Raw genomic sequence first — 15,119 nt, 5'->3', positions numbered from 1 at the left:
ACCGCCATCTCCCAGCTTACAGCTGCCATTTCACTTTTATGCTCTAAGATTGCCACCCCTTCTTGCACCGCTACTCCTTCCCAACTTCCCACGAGATGCACCTCTCCCCCTCACCCCAGTACAGCCAAGCTCAACCTGTCGTCTGAAAACTCTGTTAACTCACTCAAGCCCTTGAACGCCACCCTTCCTCAACCGGCATACCCTAGCAACCCCACTATCTACACCATTACGACCATCACCTCTGTCAGAATAAAGCATCCACCTAAACCCTCCCGAGCACCCCCACATAAGTACAATATCCCGATCACCCTTCAGAGCCCTAGTGCCCCCGTCACCAAAACAGTCTTGACAGAGCTGCGCTGCATGCTTCACAACTGCAGATCTGCAGTAAAACACAAACTTGAAATCTCCGATACCATCACCCTTCACAATATTGACATGCTCTTCCTCACTGAGACCTGGTTCAAAGATACATCTCACTCTATATTTGATCTCCTATTACCCACAGGCTATTCTTTATTTAGGAATGACAGAACTGACAACACGGGGGAGGTGTTGCAGTCATCTTTAGAAACGCCCTCCAACTTAAGGCCTCTCCTAATAGCTCCTCCAAAACCTTTGAATGCCTTTCTCTTGAGCTTCAATTGCAACACCGTTCACCCCTCAGATTCCATGTCATTTACCGCCCGCCTCGTAGTGGCCCTTCGTTTATGGATGAACTCATCGACTTCATCAGCGACCAATACTCGCAAAGTGACAATCAGACCTTCGTTGGTGACTTCAATATCCACTGGGGTGTACCACAAGACTCCTCTGCGAACTCACTGGCCACTTTCCTCTCTGCAAACGATCTTATCCAACACTGCACTGAATCAACACACTCTAAGGGCGCAATCCTGGACCTTGTTATTTCTAAAGCAGGCATGCTTTCTACCACTACCCCAATTGATGTAGATTGGTCTGACCACCTCCTCATCCCATTCTCTCTTCAACTTTCACACTCTATAACTCTTGGCCAACCCAAGAGGGCCATCTCATGGTTCCGTGATGCCAAAAATATTGATGTCGGTCCCCTCTGTGAATCAGCCTTGTTATCACTTCCAAGGCTAGACCCGAACCTAGATGTTGACGAACTCACCTCCCAATGCCTCATAGTTCTTGCAGCTGAAATTAATAACGTCGCTCCACTCAAAAGCAAAAGGTTAAGGCCCACTCCCTCAGCACCTTGGTTCAACAAATCCCTTTATGAGGAAAGGAAGCAGCTAAGATTCCTGGAGAAACAATGGAGGCAAGTGCCCTCCACCGACAATTTGGCCATGCTTCGCTCAGCAAGATCCAAGTACCATAAGCACATCTGCCTTGGGAAAGCGGCGCACTTCAAAACCCTCCTTGACTCCGCCAAAAATAGACCCAAAAAACTATTCGATCTCATCAAAATGCCTACCTGCTCTCCCCCAACCTCCAAGGTGGATAATTCTACAAAGAGAGCAGCGGATTTCGCTATTTTCTTCAATGAAAAAGTGAAATCACTTGTGGATCAGGTCGCTCATCCTACCCCTCCAGAGGAGCGCAAATCCGTAGCCATTTGGCAGAGCTTTGACCCCATATCTGAAGATGCCCTTCTCAAGTGCATACGAGAAACGAAGCCCTCCAACCATTCTCTTGACCCTATCCCCAGTGCATTTGCCATTGACTTCTATACCCATTCCCTCTCCTATTGGACCACTCTGATCAACCTCTCCCTCTGGCAAGGCTCCCTTCCTGCCTCCTTCAAAACTGGGCAGGTCACCCCTCTTCTTAAAAAACCCACTGCTGATGCGAATGACCTCAACAACTTCCGCCCCATCGCAAAACAACTCTCTCGTCATATCAAGGACAATGATCTTCTTGACAACTGTCAGTCCGGCTTCATCCAAAACTGCAGCACTGAAACAGCCCTACTGCAAGTGGTTGATGACGCGTTGAGGATACTCGATTCAGGGGGGTCCTATCTTCTAATTCTCCTTGACCTTTCCGCAGCCTTTGACACTGTCAATCACAACACCCTCCTCAACATTCTTCAACAGAGAATGGGCATGGAGGGCACTGTGCTTAAATGGTTTGCATCCTTCCTTTCTGACAGATCCCAAATGATCAAAATAGCGAACAGTCTTTCACCTCCTGTGGTGGTAGGTCAAGGTGTTCCCCAAGGCTCGATACTTGCTCCCACATTGTTCAATCTCTATTTAGAACCACTGGGAAATCTCCTAAGTAAATCCGGGATTCACTATCATCTCTATGCTGACGACACTCAACTCTACCTCAAGATTGCCTCTACTCACGATCTCTCCATCCTAAGCTCCACTCTCGACTCCATTCAGAACTGGATGTCAACTCATCAACTGATTCTGAATCCCTCCAAAACTGAATTCCTCCTCTTCTCCTCCTCACTCTCTCCTCCCCCGGTTCAATCATGGATGGATCAGATGAATCTACTAAACAATAAACCCATCATTGTCGACAGCGCCAAATCCCTTGGTGTCATACTAGACAAAAACTCAATCTAATTTCCCACATCAATTCCATTGCAAAATCTGCTCGATACCAACTGCGCCTTCTTTGGGGAATCCGTCGCTTCTTCCGGAGCGGGACCTTATAACCCTGGTGCAATCACTGGTCCTCTCCAGACTCGACTACTGCAATTCTCTTCTTACTGGCCTCCCCAAATCCCACTTGTCCCCACTTAAGTCTGTTTTCCACTCAGCAGCTCGTTTCATTTATGGGGCCAAAAGAAGCGATCACATCACACCGATGTTATCTACCCTCCGCTGGCTTCCCTTTGTGGCTAGAGTTATCTACAAGACCGCTTGTATCACCCACAAAGCCTTGCACTCCTCCTCTCCTCGCTACCTGGCGAATAAACTGAAACTCTCTGGAGGCTCTAGACCTTCTCGCAATGCGGAGAATCTACTGCTTGAATCTCCCACTTTCAAGAAGGAAAGAACGATGGCCCAATCCTTCTCAGGCAACGCAGTGAGAAACTGGAACTCATTCCCGCCTCACATCCGGACCACCGCCTCCTCCCAGGCCTTTAAAAAGGACCTCAAAGTTCTCCTCCTCCAGAGACACCTCCAAAAGTAACTCACGTTCTCTCTTTTATCTGAAGGAAGACCTCCCACTACTGAAAATTTCTACTTTCCATGACCATGGAGTGCCTTCCCAGTGTGTTCTTGTGGTAAGAGTGTTTGCCTTTTATTGCAGTATTATCCATGTACTTGTGTTTGGTACCCTCTTGCAACTTGCACTCACCACTTTGCCCCTGTAACACACGGTTTGCTTCCTCTCACATGTTTTTACCTTTGATACTTGCACAAGTGTCGCCTTTGCCTACGTAACGTTTGTTCTTGTGCCTGAGTGTCTAGCATATATTGCAGTATTATATTTATTTATTTATTTTACAGATTTGTAAAGCGCATGGCTGCCCGTAAGCGTCCCAGCGCTAGAGATAAAGAACCAAGTGCGAGGGGAGAGTTACGGGAACAGCCAGGTCTTGAGTGCTTTACAAAATAAGAATAGGTTGGGCTGGGCTCTGATGTCTGGGGGCAAAGAGTTCCATAGTTTGGAAGCATTGTATGCAAACAGTCGACCTCCAGAGCGGGCTTTCTTGATTCTGGGTACTGCTGCCAAGTTGCAGTGTGAAGAACGTAGCGTTCTCTTGGTAATATAGGGAGTGATAAGGTTTTTTAAGATGGATGGAGCCTTACCATGAAGAATTTTATGTGTTGTGCATAGTGCTTTAAATTGTATTCTCTCCTGGATAGGCAGCCAGTGCAAGGCGTTCAGCGCTGGTTTGGCTGAACAGCGACGATGGGTTCCTGTGAGAAGACGGGCGGCGGTATTTTGTACTGTCTGGAGTTTTGACAGTACTTTTTTGGGGGCCCCCAGATAGAGGGCATTGCCGTAGTCTAGGCGGGACAGCACAAGGCCGTGGATCAAGAGTTTTTGGGATTGTGTTGGGAGTAAAGGCAAAATTTTTCTAGCGGTCCGTAGAAGGCCATGGCACACACCGGCCGTTTTTCTTGCTTGAGTATAGAAATTGAGGCCTTCATCCAGCCAGATTCCTAGACTTTTGATTTCTTGTTTCGGATTAGGTGGGGTGCCCATACAGGGAGGCCACAGGGCTTTAGGTTGGTAGAGTGACTGATTGCCTAGGACCATTATCTCTGTCTTGTCATTATTAAGTTTGAGATGTGAGATGTTCATCCATTTAGTTATGTTGCTAAGACAGTTGTGAAGGTTAGTGAGGGACTGGTCTTGCTGACTTAGGGAGACTACCAATTGGGTATCGTCAGCGTAGGTTAAGAGCTTGATCCCGAAAGGGGTGACGATTTTCTCAAGAGGGGACCTATAAACATTAAAAAGGGTCGGGCTCAGGGACGAACCCTGAGGGACCCCACAGCTGATGGCAGTAGGCCTGGAGGTAGAATTACCATCTGCAACCTGGAAGGACCTATCGTTAAGGAAGGATTCCAACCAGGACAGGGCCGTCCCTACGATTCCAAGATCCCCAAGCCTATGGACCAGTGTCGAGTGGTTGACGGTGTCGAAGGCTGCGCTCAGGTCCAGGAGGATCACTGCCACTGATCCTCCTGAATCGATGATTTTTCTTGCCTCTTCGACAACCGCCAACATCGCAGTTTCTGTGTTCTGGCCGGGCCTAAATCCCGTCTGAGACGGCTCCAGGAGACCATTGGTTTCGAGGTATTCGGAAAGCTGATAATTGACATATTTTTCGGCTATCTTGCTGATGCCTGGGAGCAAGGAGATCGGCCGAAAATTGCCTAGGTCTAATGGGTCCAGGTGAGATTTCTTAATAAGGGCTTTGACCATTGCTTTTTTCCAGCTGGGTGGAACAATGCCCTGGATAAGCGAGATGTTGATCAGATTCGCAAGATAGGGAAGGATGGTAGACGCAACTAACTTTAGGATGTTGAAGGGTGCGGCATCAGTTGGGGATCCACTTTTAATTGAGTGTAGTATTGGGGAGAGAGTATCTATTGTTAAGGGGGTGAAGTGGGACAATTGATATGCTGTAGCATTGGATGTGGAGCTAGGCGGATTAGAAATGGAGAGAGCGTCGGATGTTTGTGACGGAAGAGATGTGAGAATGTTTTTAATCTTTGATTCAAAAAATTCCGCAAGTTCATTGCATCGGTTAGCTGATGGCTCTACTGAGGGGGGAGGATCAGGTGCTTTAAGAAGTTTTTTAGCAATTTGAAACGTCTCCCTTGATGAGTAGGTAGATGATTTGATTTTTTCCTCGTAATATTTGATTTGGGCAATTTTAAGTGCTTTTTTGTAGTTGAGAATGGTCTGTTTATATTCAATTTTTTGTAATAGGGTCGAAATTTTTCCTCCAGTCTCTTTCCGATTTCTTACAGACTTTTTTCAGAAGTCGCATTTCCTGGGTGAACCATGGGGAGGTAATTTTACCTCGGGGTTTACAGGTAGGTTTTTTAGGTAGGGTTTTGTCTAATGTCTCTCCTATCCATTTCGAGAACTCTGCATCGGCGTGAATAGGGTTGGAGACAGATTTCGGGGGGGAACGCTCTAGATTTAACTTCCATTTTTCTGGGTCTAGGGTAGCCCAAGAGCGGGTGGGCTTATTAGATAGAGATTTAGGGCGTAAGCTGTTATATAGCTGCCAATTCAGTGAAACTAAGAAATGGTCAGACCATGGCATCGGAGTATGATCTAAGATAGTAAGATCATTAATGTTGGAAAAAACAGGATCCAACAGGTGGCCCAGTGAATGGGTCGGTTGTCTACTTTGAAGCCTAAGCTGAAGGGTTTCCAGGTCTGCTATTAGGTCAGATGCTGGTTTGACTTCCTTTTTATCGAAATGAATGTTTAGATCTCCAAGGATCATAAAAGTAGAGTGGGTAGCAGCCAATAAGCAGGTATGTTCCATGAGAGATTCACTAAACTGGCCCATGGGTCCTGGAGGGCGATAGATAAGAAATCCTGCCAAAGATCTACATGGGGAGGCTTGAATGGAGAATAGAACATTTTCACAGTCTAGGAGGGGGCTGCCTTGCAATCGGCAAGAAAGATGGTCTTTATAAATTATAGCAATACCTCCTCCCTTCCCTTTGGACCGATCCACATGTTGAATTAAGAAGCCAGGAGGGAGGGACTTGACGATGTCTGGGTCAGAATCTGGTCCCAACCAGGTTTCTGTTAGGAAAAGAACGTCTAACTGATTATTTTCTAAAGTGTGGTAGATTTCGATTGAATGCTTGGGGAGTGATCTGCAATTAATCATGGCCATGCGCATAAAAGTGGAAGAGAAATGTTGAGGCACAGAGGGTGTAAGTTTAAACGGGCAGTGGAGGCAGTGGTTGGAGGAGTTGTCCCCAACTACAGAATGTACGCAGGGGTCCTTTAAATCTCTGTTCAGGTGTAGCAGGACATCCCTTGAGTATCTGTGCGTTAAGTGGATAGTATTGTCTATAATGTCTGGCTCTGAGCTCTGCCTAGCGCAGACGAGCGCAGACGAGCTTGCCTTAAGCACGCCTTCGGCGCGCCAACGTCGCGCCCGCTGCGCTCATCCGCTGCGCTTCCGGCAGAAACACATGCTTTATGGGATTTGAAGAGGGTGTTGGGGGGGGGGGGTGTGGCCAGCACAAGTAGGCGTGTCAATGAGCTCGAAGGCAAATGGCGGCAAGAAGGAAGCGTTCGCCCGTGTCAGCGCTAACTCCGCTGTGCGGGGATGCCTGGGCCTGAGGACTGATGCCCAAAGGATCGGTGATACCTCAAATGATACTTTGTTTTCTCTTGTAGCCTGCACACCTGTCACTTTTTCCTCCTGTGCACTTTTTACTACCTCATGTATTTTTGGTTGCTCACAATTTTTACTACCTCATGTATTTTTGTTTGCTCACAATGATCACTTTACCGTATGTAACGTAACGTTTGCTTTTGCAATCTGTTGTTCGTGTAATGTTCTCAGTTTGTATCATTTCTGTTCCTATTGTGAAGCGCTCTGACGCCTTCGGGTAAAGTCCCCGCTATATAAAATTGCATAAGTAAATAAATAAATAAATAAATAAATGATACATATCATCAAGCAATTTTCATATCCATTAGAGTTTGAAAACTGTTTGTTAGAAAAGTGGTCACGTTCTTAGATATTGCTACATTTTGTCGACTACTGTGTGACATCTACTATTTGGATAACCCCTGCTTTTAACCACATACATAGATCCTGATGGTAGTACATATGGGCCATCCTACGATGACGTTGGATATTCCTTTTTAAACACATTGTGCCCTTATATTCTATTTGTGTATGGAGGCCACTGCACCCTACGCTATGTAATAGCATCCATTGTAAAACCTACAATTGTAGTGCAATAGACGGTCACCTGATGAAGGCAGCAATGTCGAAACGCACGTAGTCTACACCTACCGCATTGCCCCATTAACTCTATGTCTATCGTATCCATCTATCAATTTATTTATGTGTTTTTGTCATATTGATTATGTGTAATGAATGAACTTTTTTATGTATTCGAAAAAAACAGAATATTTGAACATTTAATAAAATAATAATTTGTTTTGAAGAATAAAAAGAAATATATTTTTTGAGATTCATTAGTGTATATTTTAGTATCTGTACTAGTGGTTACTGTCTTCAGAGATATCTAGATCATATGGTATTTTTTCGATTGTTTTATGGAAACAAGCTATAGACCTTTACCTATTGCTTTCTATCCCTATGTATAGCTTGGTCATTAGATATATAGGGGTCCCCTGTTTTCAATAGAATAAGGTCTCCCTCTTATAATCTGTTCTTTAGCAAAACCTAGATATCTTTTATCTGGTCAATTTCCTATGAATACTGGATCTAAATGCCACATATATTTTATACCGCTTTTACATCGTGATGACACTCAGTTTGTTTACGAAAAACCTCCAATACCAAAACGTTTCTTATTTTCCATGACCAATCAATGAGTAGAATTCAAAACAAGTTCAACCAATGGTTACTCGGCTTTTCTCGTGAGACGAGTTCTCACGCTCTTGTACTCACCCCTTCTTTACAAAATTACCTCAGCTACACACCCGCTGTAATAACCAATACCAGCGCGGCTCTGAGTGACGTCAGCGCAGCTCCGCGACTGACTCCCTCCTTTGCAAGGTAATACAAGAGTTTACTTCGATTCACTTTTAAATGCTCATTTTATTAATTAACAACGTAAAAACATTTGGCACTGTGTCTGAGTAACTAATTCAAAGGGAAAGAAAAGAATTATATTCACTGCGAGTAACTCCCTTCCGTTTACTCTTCATTTACTACAAGTAGACACCTTCCGTCTACCTTTCATGCAAGTATCATAGAACCTGTTACTCCCTCGGGCTTACCCTTTCTAGGTTATGCAAGGCCAAAGTTTCACCAACGAACCCCTTTGCTGTCAATCAAGTTTAGAAGAAGCTGCTACTCCTTTAGTGTGACCGTTTCTAGGTGATATCACACCAAATTTTTACTAGCGAACTCTTTGCTATCAATTATTCACACATTTATACAGAAAAAGTCCCTTAAATAGGGCTACCGGTTTTACCTAACCATACACTTACTTCCACAGACAAGTGACCTCACTACAGAATGGTTTCCATTTACCACCTGTTATTCTGCCCCCCGGGGTCTCCAGACAAAACATAAAACTGGTACAAACAATTTTGGTTAATACATAAAATCAATAAATCAATAACTAATAATCAATCAATAATCAATATTTACTAACTACCTATCTACACTAATACCTACCATCCTCTACTACCAAAATAACTGATAGAGCGCGGGCTCACCTGCTCAACATACTCACCTGGGCCCATGGGTCTATGTATACATTAAACAGGTAAACCTACACACAATCAATTGGGGTTTTTACCATTTGGATTTATACCATTTATCTTACCAATCCAAGTCACCGATATCTATAGTCCTAAAGGATCAAGGGAGCTAAAGATAGAAAAGGTAGCAATAATAACATTTAGCATTTCATAAATGACCACAAACTCGGGAAAGGTTTAAAATCTCTATCTAAGTACAATTTTGAAAAGTTATAAAACATGACCTCAAATTAATTTCTTAATATGTTAAGTCTAATGCAGATTTAAACATAACATTTGCAAATGATTTGGAGAGAAAATGTCGTTAAGCATTTAACAGAGGGTGGGTAAGAAAAGGGAAAACAGTACAATGACAAACCCACACTTTATAGTTACCTAGAACGGTGTGATGACCAACCCTGGTCATAGGCTGAATCAAAGAATAAGAATCCCAGAATACAGGGTGCCAGCAGGAAAGAACAGGTGCAAGCCAGAATCAAATGCAATGTGAGAAGTTAGCCTGGCATATGATGTCCACTAGTTCTAGTGGGCACCTTGCAACAGTCTAATCGACCCTTATTGATGATAGTTGTAAAGTCAACCTTATAGAAAGCTATCCTAGTGGTAGCATGGACCAGCAGTCTTAGGCTAAGACTTCTGTAGGCGAGTTAAGCAAGTTGTTTTACCATATATAATCCCTTGAATACCAAATGAAAGGACACCACACAAGGTATATATCAAATATATATGTATTTAATCTAAACACAACCCCTCTGCACTCTTTATGAGGTCAGAGGTAAAAATACAATACAAGTCACACAGTTAATACACAATACGTTGCACAGTATACTTTATGCCCTAGGGGACTCACTAACCATATACTAGGAAAGTAGTAAGAACCACGTGAGAGTTAGAAAGCAGGCCTGGGGCCTGTAGAATCGCTGGGGCTACACTAAACGATCAGTTGTTAGGAAGTAGGAGACCCATGGGAGCCACGTGCAGTGTCTAAACACAGGTGCGGGTTCCCATTGACTTTCTATGATGTTCGTAAAAGTTACAAAGTTAAAGATAAAGGACACTTCCGGATGGACTTGGATGGAACCCTTTTAAACTAGGACACTAGAAGAGTCAATACCCACAGGAGCACCGGAGTACTCGAGTTACCTCACCCAGGGAAGCCGGGTGCATAGGTGTCTTTTCGTGTCGGGTTTCGTCGTCGTCTTCTATGGAGAGCTGCAAAGAAGTGCTGCAGGCGACCAGAGGAAAAGTGTCCTGATGGATCCAAGGGTGGATCGAAGATTTAAAGAACCTGAAGCAGAGGGAACAGAGTCTCGGTTACTAGCCAGTGACCAGGAAGGAACCAGGAAGGAACCAGGCGATGTTGGGTGCTTTGCAGGTGAGGATGGCGAGCTAATCTCTTCAGCCACGAGGTCCAGGAGGCATCAACGATGACCAGGAGCTGGATTTGAGCTGTCCCACGATGAATCTAGATGACTGCAGTGTCGGTATCCGGATTGGACCCAACAAGCCTTGGTAACCGCAACCCACACAGGATGTCGAGATGGGCTCTGTTGCAGACCAGCAAGGTCTGTGGCGCTTCTCCTTTGCAGGGAAGCTGGAGCAAGCCTGGAGCAACCAGGAAAGCATAGTAGTTTCAAGATGGCGTCTTCGGGGACTCACCAGCAAGCGGGCCAGTAGCCAGGAAGACGCTTCGAGCACAAAAGTGTTGGCGGGGCCCACAGGACACTCGCGGAGTGTGGGGGCCTGGGCTTCAGGTCAAATGATGCTCGGGGCTGCGGCTTCTCGTACCCCAATGCACAACTTACTGAGGCTTCAGGAAAGGAGTGCAGATATCAAAGATGTCAGGTCCCACGTCTCTCGTGTCCGCCATGGGTCTCAGCTTTGCTGTGGATGTGGGTCGGGGTCGGAGAAGTCTGGAAGTCCAGTTCTTTAGTCGCAGCCTATTCGGGATCGGTCGGGAGCCTCGAGGTTACAGACCGGCAAAGTTGCTGTTGGTGCCTGTTTGAACAGGGTGGTCACTCCTTGACCACAAGGGAGATGTCTTCCGTCTTCTAGTCAGAATAGAATGTCGAAGGTCAAGGAGTTCTGTACCAAAGTTTCTTTCCAGGATAATCTAAAGTCCCAGGGACACAGCTCCTATACTTATACTAAGGATGGGGGCTGGATTACCTGCCTAGGTCCCTCCTATGGGTGGACCTGAGAAGGGAGTGGTTACACCCCTTTCCCTTTGACCAGTTTCGCACCAGAGCTGGGGCTGGAGTGCACCAGCAACTGGTTTGAACCGGGCTATGCATGGAGCACCTTGTGTGCCCCAGGCAGTGTCTCGTTTTGCAGCCCTCCCTGCTCCAATACACTAAAAGCCAGTCTGGGGAGGTGCTAGCACCTCCCAAGGCCGAAAACCTATTGTTCAGGCCTCCCCTGTCGGAGTTTCGTCCAGCAGCAGGAGGTCAGACTCGTGTCTGTGGCAGCAGCATCCATTTTGTGATGCTGAGGCTCTGTTTAACTTTAACCGAGTAAAGCAGTAACATACATGTCTTTCCCCTCTAGAAGGGTGGAGTGCTACCCCGCCGCCGTTTGACACCTTACATGACATGTTTTGATAAAGCCAAACCAAAGTTAGCATTAACCGCAAGGATTATAATGCACTCAAGAGTGTATGGTATGGCTATATCATAGAACATCTATAAGGAGATGGTTCCGAAAACTGCAGAGGGGCTCAGCTCATGCCAGAGCACCCTCTCTCATAAAACCAAGCACTCTGCCTCCAGGATTGTCGAGGCCTACCATAGGAGTGGCTTATAGTTGTATATGTGTCTATATTTAAAGGTAGATATAGGTATACTATATCTAAGTAAGGGGTGATTACACCACCTTACCCAGGCTGTGTGAACAGACCTGTGGTGTCAGTTTGGAAGGCAAACCAGGGGTGGCACAATACATGCTGCTGCCCCTGGTAGGCCTAGGGTGCACCTATGCCCTGGGTACCTACGGTACACTATACAGGGGCTCACATGGGTGACCCAGTAACCAATCTGGTATGCACCTAAAGTGCATGGAGTTTATTTTACAGAGAAAGCAGATAGTCTGGGGCCCTGAATAGCAGGGACTCAGGCCAACTAAGTCGAAAACCAGCAAAACACCAGGAAAAAAAGTTGGGGTAACCATATAGTCAGATTCCACCTTCCTACATGCAAAAACAACAGTTGATGGACAGAATGAAGAACAATGTCATACATTCACCCCAGTACAGAGATCTGGGCCTAAATCCATTGTTTTTTTGCACTCCACCCCACCCCAGTTCAGACATGGCCATATGCAAATCAGCCTTGACCCTGTGCCTCATGGGAACAGTCCAGCCCGAACTGCTAAGCTATATCTTCCCTGGACCGGAATCAAGCATCCTAGGACCGGTTTCTGGCTATCAGCCGGTGTCAGCCAGGATAGCTTGACTCCAACCCTGGTCATAGGCTGAATCAAAGAATAAGAATCCCAGAATACAGGTGCCAGCAGGAAAGAACATGCCTCGGAGAACACCATGGGGCAGAAACGGCACAGATGTGTCACGCATTTGTGCCGTAAAAGCGGCGCATTGCTGGAGTTGCGTCGCAAGCGCGACGCCGGTCCAGCAATGATCAGGGGGGCCTATGTCTTATTTTTTTCAACATTTACTATATCCATTTCCTAAAACAATATGTTAATTGGAAATGTGTCATTCATGTATTGGATTGTTATATTAATTTCAGCCCTTCCCATTCATTTCAACCTGCATTTTATTCCTCTTGGCACATGTGAGTCATTTCAGCGAATGTCATATTCTTTTAATTTGTACCATATTCAATTCAAGGTTTGCTATATTTTTTTCAGTGAAGGCCATTCTCATTTTTGTGTGGTTGATAGATTATTCAATTTACCTTTCCAAATGTTCTTATTGACTTAGTTTTGCATAATATGAATCATGTTTGTTTTGATACATTTTGTATTCTATGTATTCGGTTTGTTTTGATACATGTTGTATTGATTCTGCCATTTATCATGTTTGCTGCTTTATTATAGTTATAATCTTAATGGTTTGTGGTAGAATAATTTTGCTACTTCTGTGCATCTGATGAGGTGTCATATTAGTATGTTTGAAATTTTGGCACAAATAGCCAACAGAGAGGAAATGTAGCCTAACTGCCAGCTATGGAACTTGAGAACCAGCTTCAACTACCAATTTGAGCTCAACCTCAAAAAACAAAACAATGAATCTGTCCTTGTGTAACGTATCTGGTTCTCCTGTAAAGCGCTTCAAAGCCCTTGGGCCAAGCTCGCACTGTTAAAAGAAATCATCCCATGCATGTCTACTATCTTTTCATCAAGTAGAGTATACATGAATTAGTCTCTAATAATAGTCCTCTGCAGGTACATTTCCAGTTGATTATTAACAGTCTTGTTTAACTTTAAAAGCTGCTCAAATCATAATACTACGCAACATAAACAACACAAAAAATTAAGTACATTTTAAGCTGATCATGTTCTATTCTTTTGTCCATGTTCTATCATCATTTAGAAGAGCAAAATGAAAAACTGGAAAAATCCACTATAAAACTAGACACAGTGATTGCGGAATTTGAGGAAATGAGGGTAAGAAACATCTGAGTGCTTGGTTTTTTCTATCACTCTTTGTGCCTTGAGTGTCATTGTGTAGTTGATTGGCAGCTTTATTTCTAATCTGTTTATTAAGTTGTATCAAACAGTACAGGGTTAACCAGTAACATTTCGGACATCACATATTGAGGCGGAATCTTACGTAGCAAGCAGAGTAACCACAACATGGACAAAAAGCTCAAAAGTAGCAGCAATCAAGTGGCCAGGGAGATTATCATGTAGGAGATCTAAAGGGTATAATGGCATGTTCGGTAAGGAGGAGGTAAAGAAAACTCATTATTTGCGTCTTATGTAACCCTGGGCAGTGAATGCCGCTCCGCTCACGGAGTATTCCACACTGCGTTACGCGAAGCTCTAAAAAACTCTACTCCACCATGCGTAGGAGAGTTTTTTTCCTCTATCGCGTTTGTCAATGTCAAGTTGGTGCCCGCGAGCAAGGAAAATCAAACTCCCAGTGAGATTTTTCCTCATTCGTGATCGTCAACATCAAGTTAGTGAGCGCGAGATTGGAAAATCAACATCCCGGTGAGATTTCTCAATGCGGGAGGGGGCAGGTTTCTCATTGCGAGTGGTTGCGTATGCTCGCGACAGCTCACGTTGAGAACCTGCCCGTCTGCGTTGAGAAAGCTGCAGCTCGAGTAAAAATCCACTGGAGCGGCAGAAAAGGAAAGCAGAGACCGTTGGGCTGTCCATGGTGCCATTCGCATTGGTTGCACAGTGCGGACAAGAACCCAGCACTGTACAATCAACGAAAACTGCATTTTTCTATTGTACTCCGCCGCTTGCGGAGCTCCGCATAGTACAGCGGAGTTTTTTTTTGCACTGCGTGGAGTTCAGCGTAGTGCAACTCCGCGAACTACGCCCAGGGTTAGTCTTATGTCTAAAAAGCAAGAGGGCTATGCCCAATGAACATCACTTATAATCCCTTACAGGAGAGGGGAACCCCCAAGAAGAGGGGTGTAAGAGGAAGCTGCAGAACTCTGCCCAGCGATATCCTGATGTGTGAACAAAGAGGCCAACTGTGCATAAAATGAGAAACAACATAGGAAACAATGATCCTACTGTGCCTCGAAAGGAGCAAAGTGGGATTATGTGAGAGGGGGAGGCAGGAAGAGGGTGGCTTCGGGGGCGAGGGCATACCCAGCGCCACAGTCCAGCAAGGCCAGAGGGGGCCTCCATGCTACCGCTCCAGTGACTAATCAAACAAATGGATGGCCGAGAGTCTAGGCGGGAGAAAAAAGTATTCTAAGCAGGACATGTAGTCGACTAAGGGCTTCCAGAGGCGTGCACATTCCTTTTCTGAGAGAGAGTTTATGAGACAGGTACTCCATGGCCAAAGTGTGCCAAAGCTGTGTGAACCATGTCGCTATGGGAGGGGAGGCAGGGGACTTCCAAGCTACAGCGATGAGTGGCTTTGCTGCTTTCGTCATATGATGTACAAGGTGCCAATTGGCATAAGTCATTGCTTCAATCATTACAGGGCGTATTCCTAGATTAACTGTGAAGTAGTCTGCTGGGATCATGCATTGTAGAATGCTTTTCAAGTGTCCCAGAATTTCTTTCCAGAAAATAGTGAT

The 15,119-nt window shown here is 45.1% G+C and overlaps 1 protein-coding gene across 12 annotated transcripts in view; it reads left to right on the top strand.

Annotated features, from left to right (window-relative positions):
- The window catches only part of SYCP1 (synaptonemal complex protein 1), a 6,803,167-nt gene that overhangs the window by 1,994,669 nt on the left and 4,793,379 nt on the right, over positions 1–15,119 (top strand). For all 12 annotated transcript variants that reach the window (XM_078644363.1, XM_078644366.1, XM_078644361.1 and 9 more), the window contains one exon: positions 13,445–13,518. In XM_078644363.1, coding sequence (XP_078500489.1) covers positions 13,445–13,518 — 74 coding nt within the window. The remainder of the gene's footprint in view (positions 1–13,444; positions 13,519–15,119) is intronic.

This window comes from Lissotriton helveticus, chromosome 5_1 (genome assembly GCF_964261635.1).
Source record: "Lissotriton helveticus chromosome 5_1, aLisHel1.1, whole genome shotgun sequence".
Classification (NCBI taxonomy): Eukaryota; Metazoa; Chordata; class Amphibia; order Caudata; family Salamandridae; genus Lissotriton; species Lissotriton helveticus.
The sequence above is the reverse complement of the archived record's forward strand: the minus strand, read 5'-3'. Positions and strand labels throughout refer to the sequence as shown.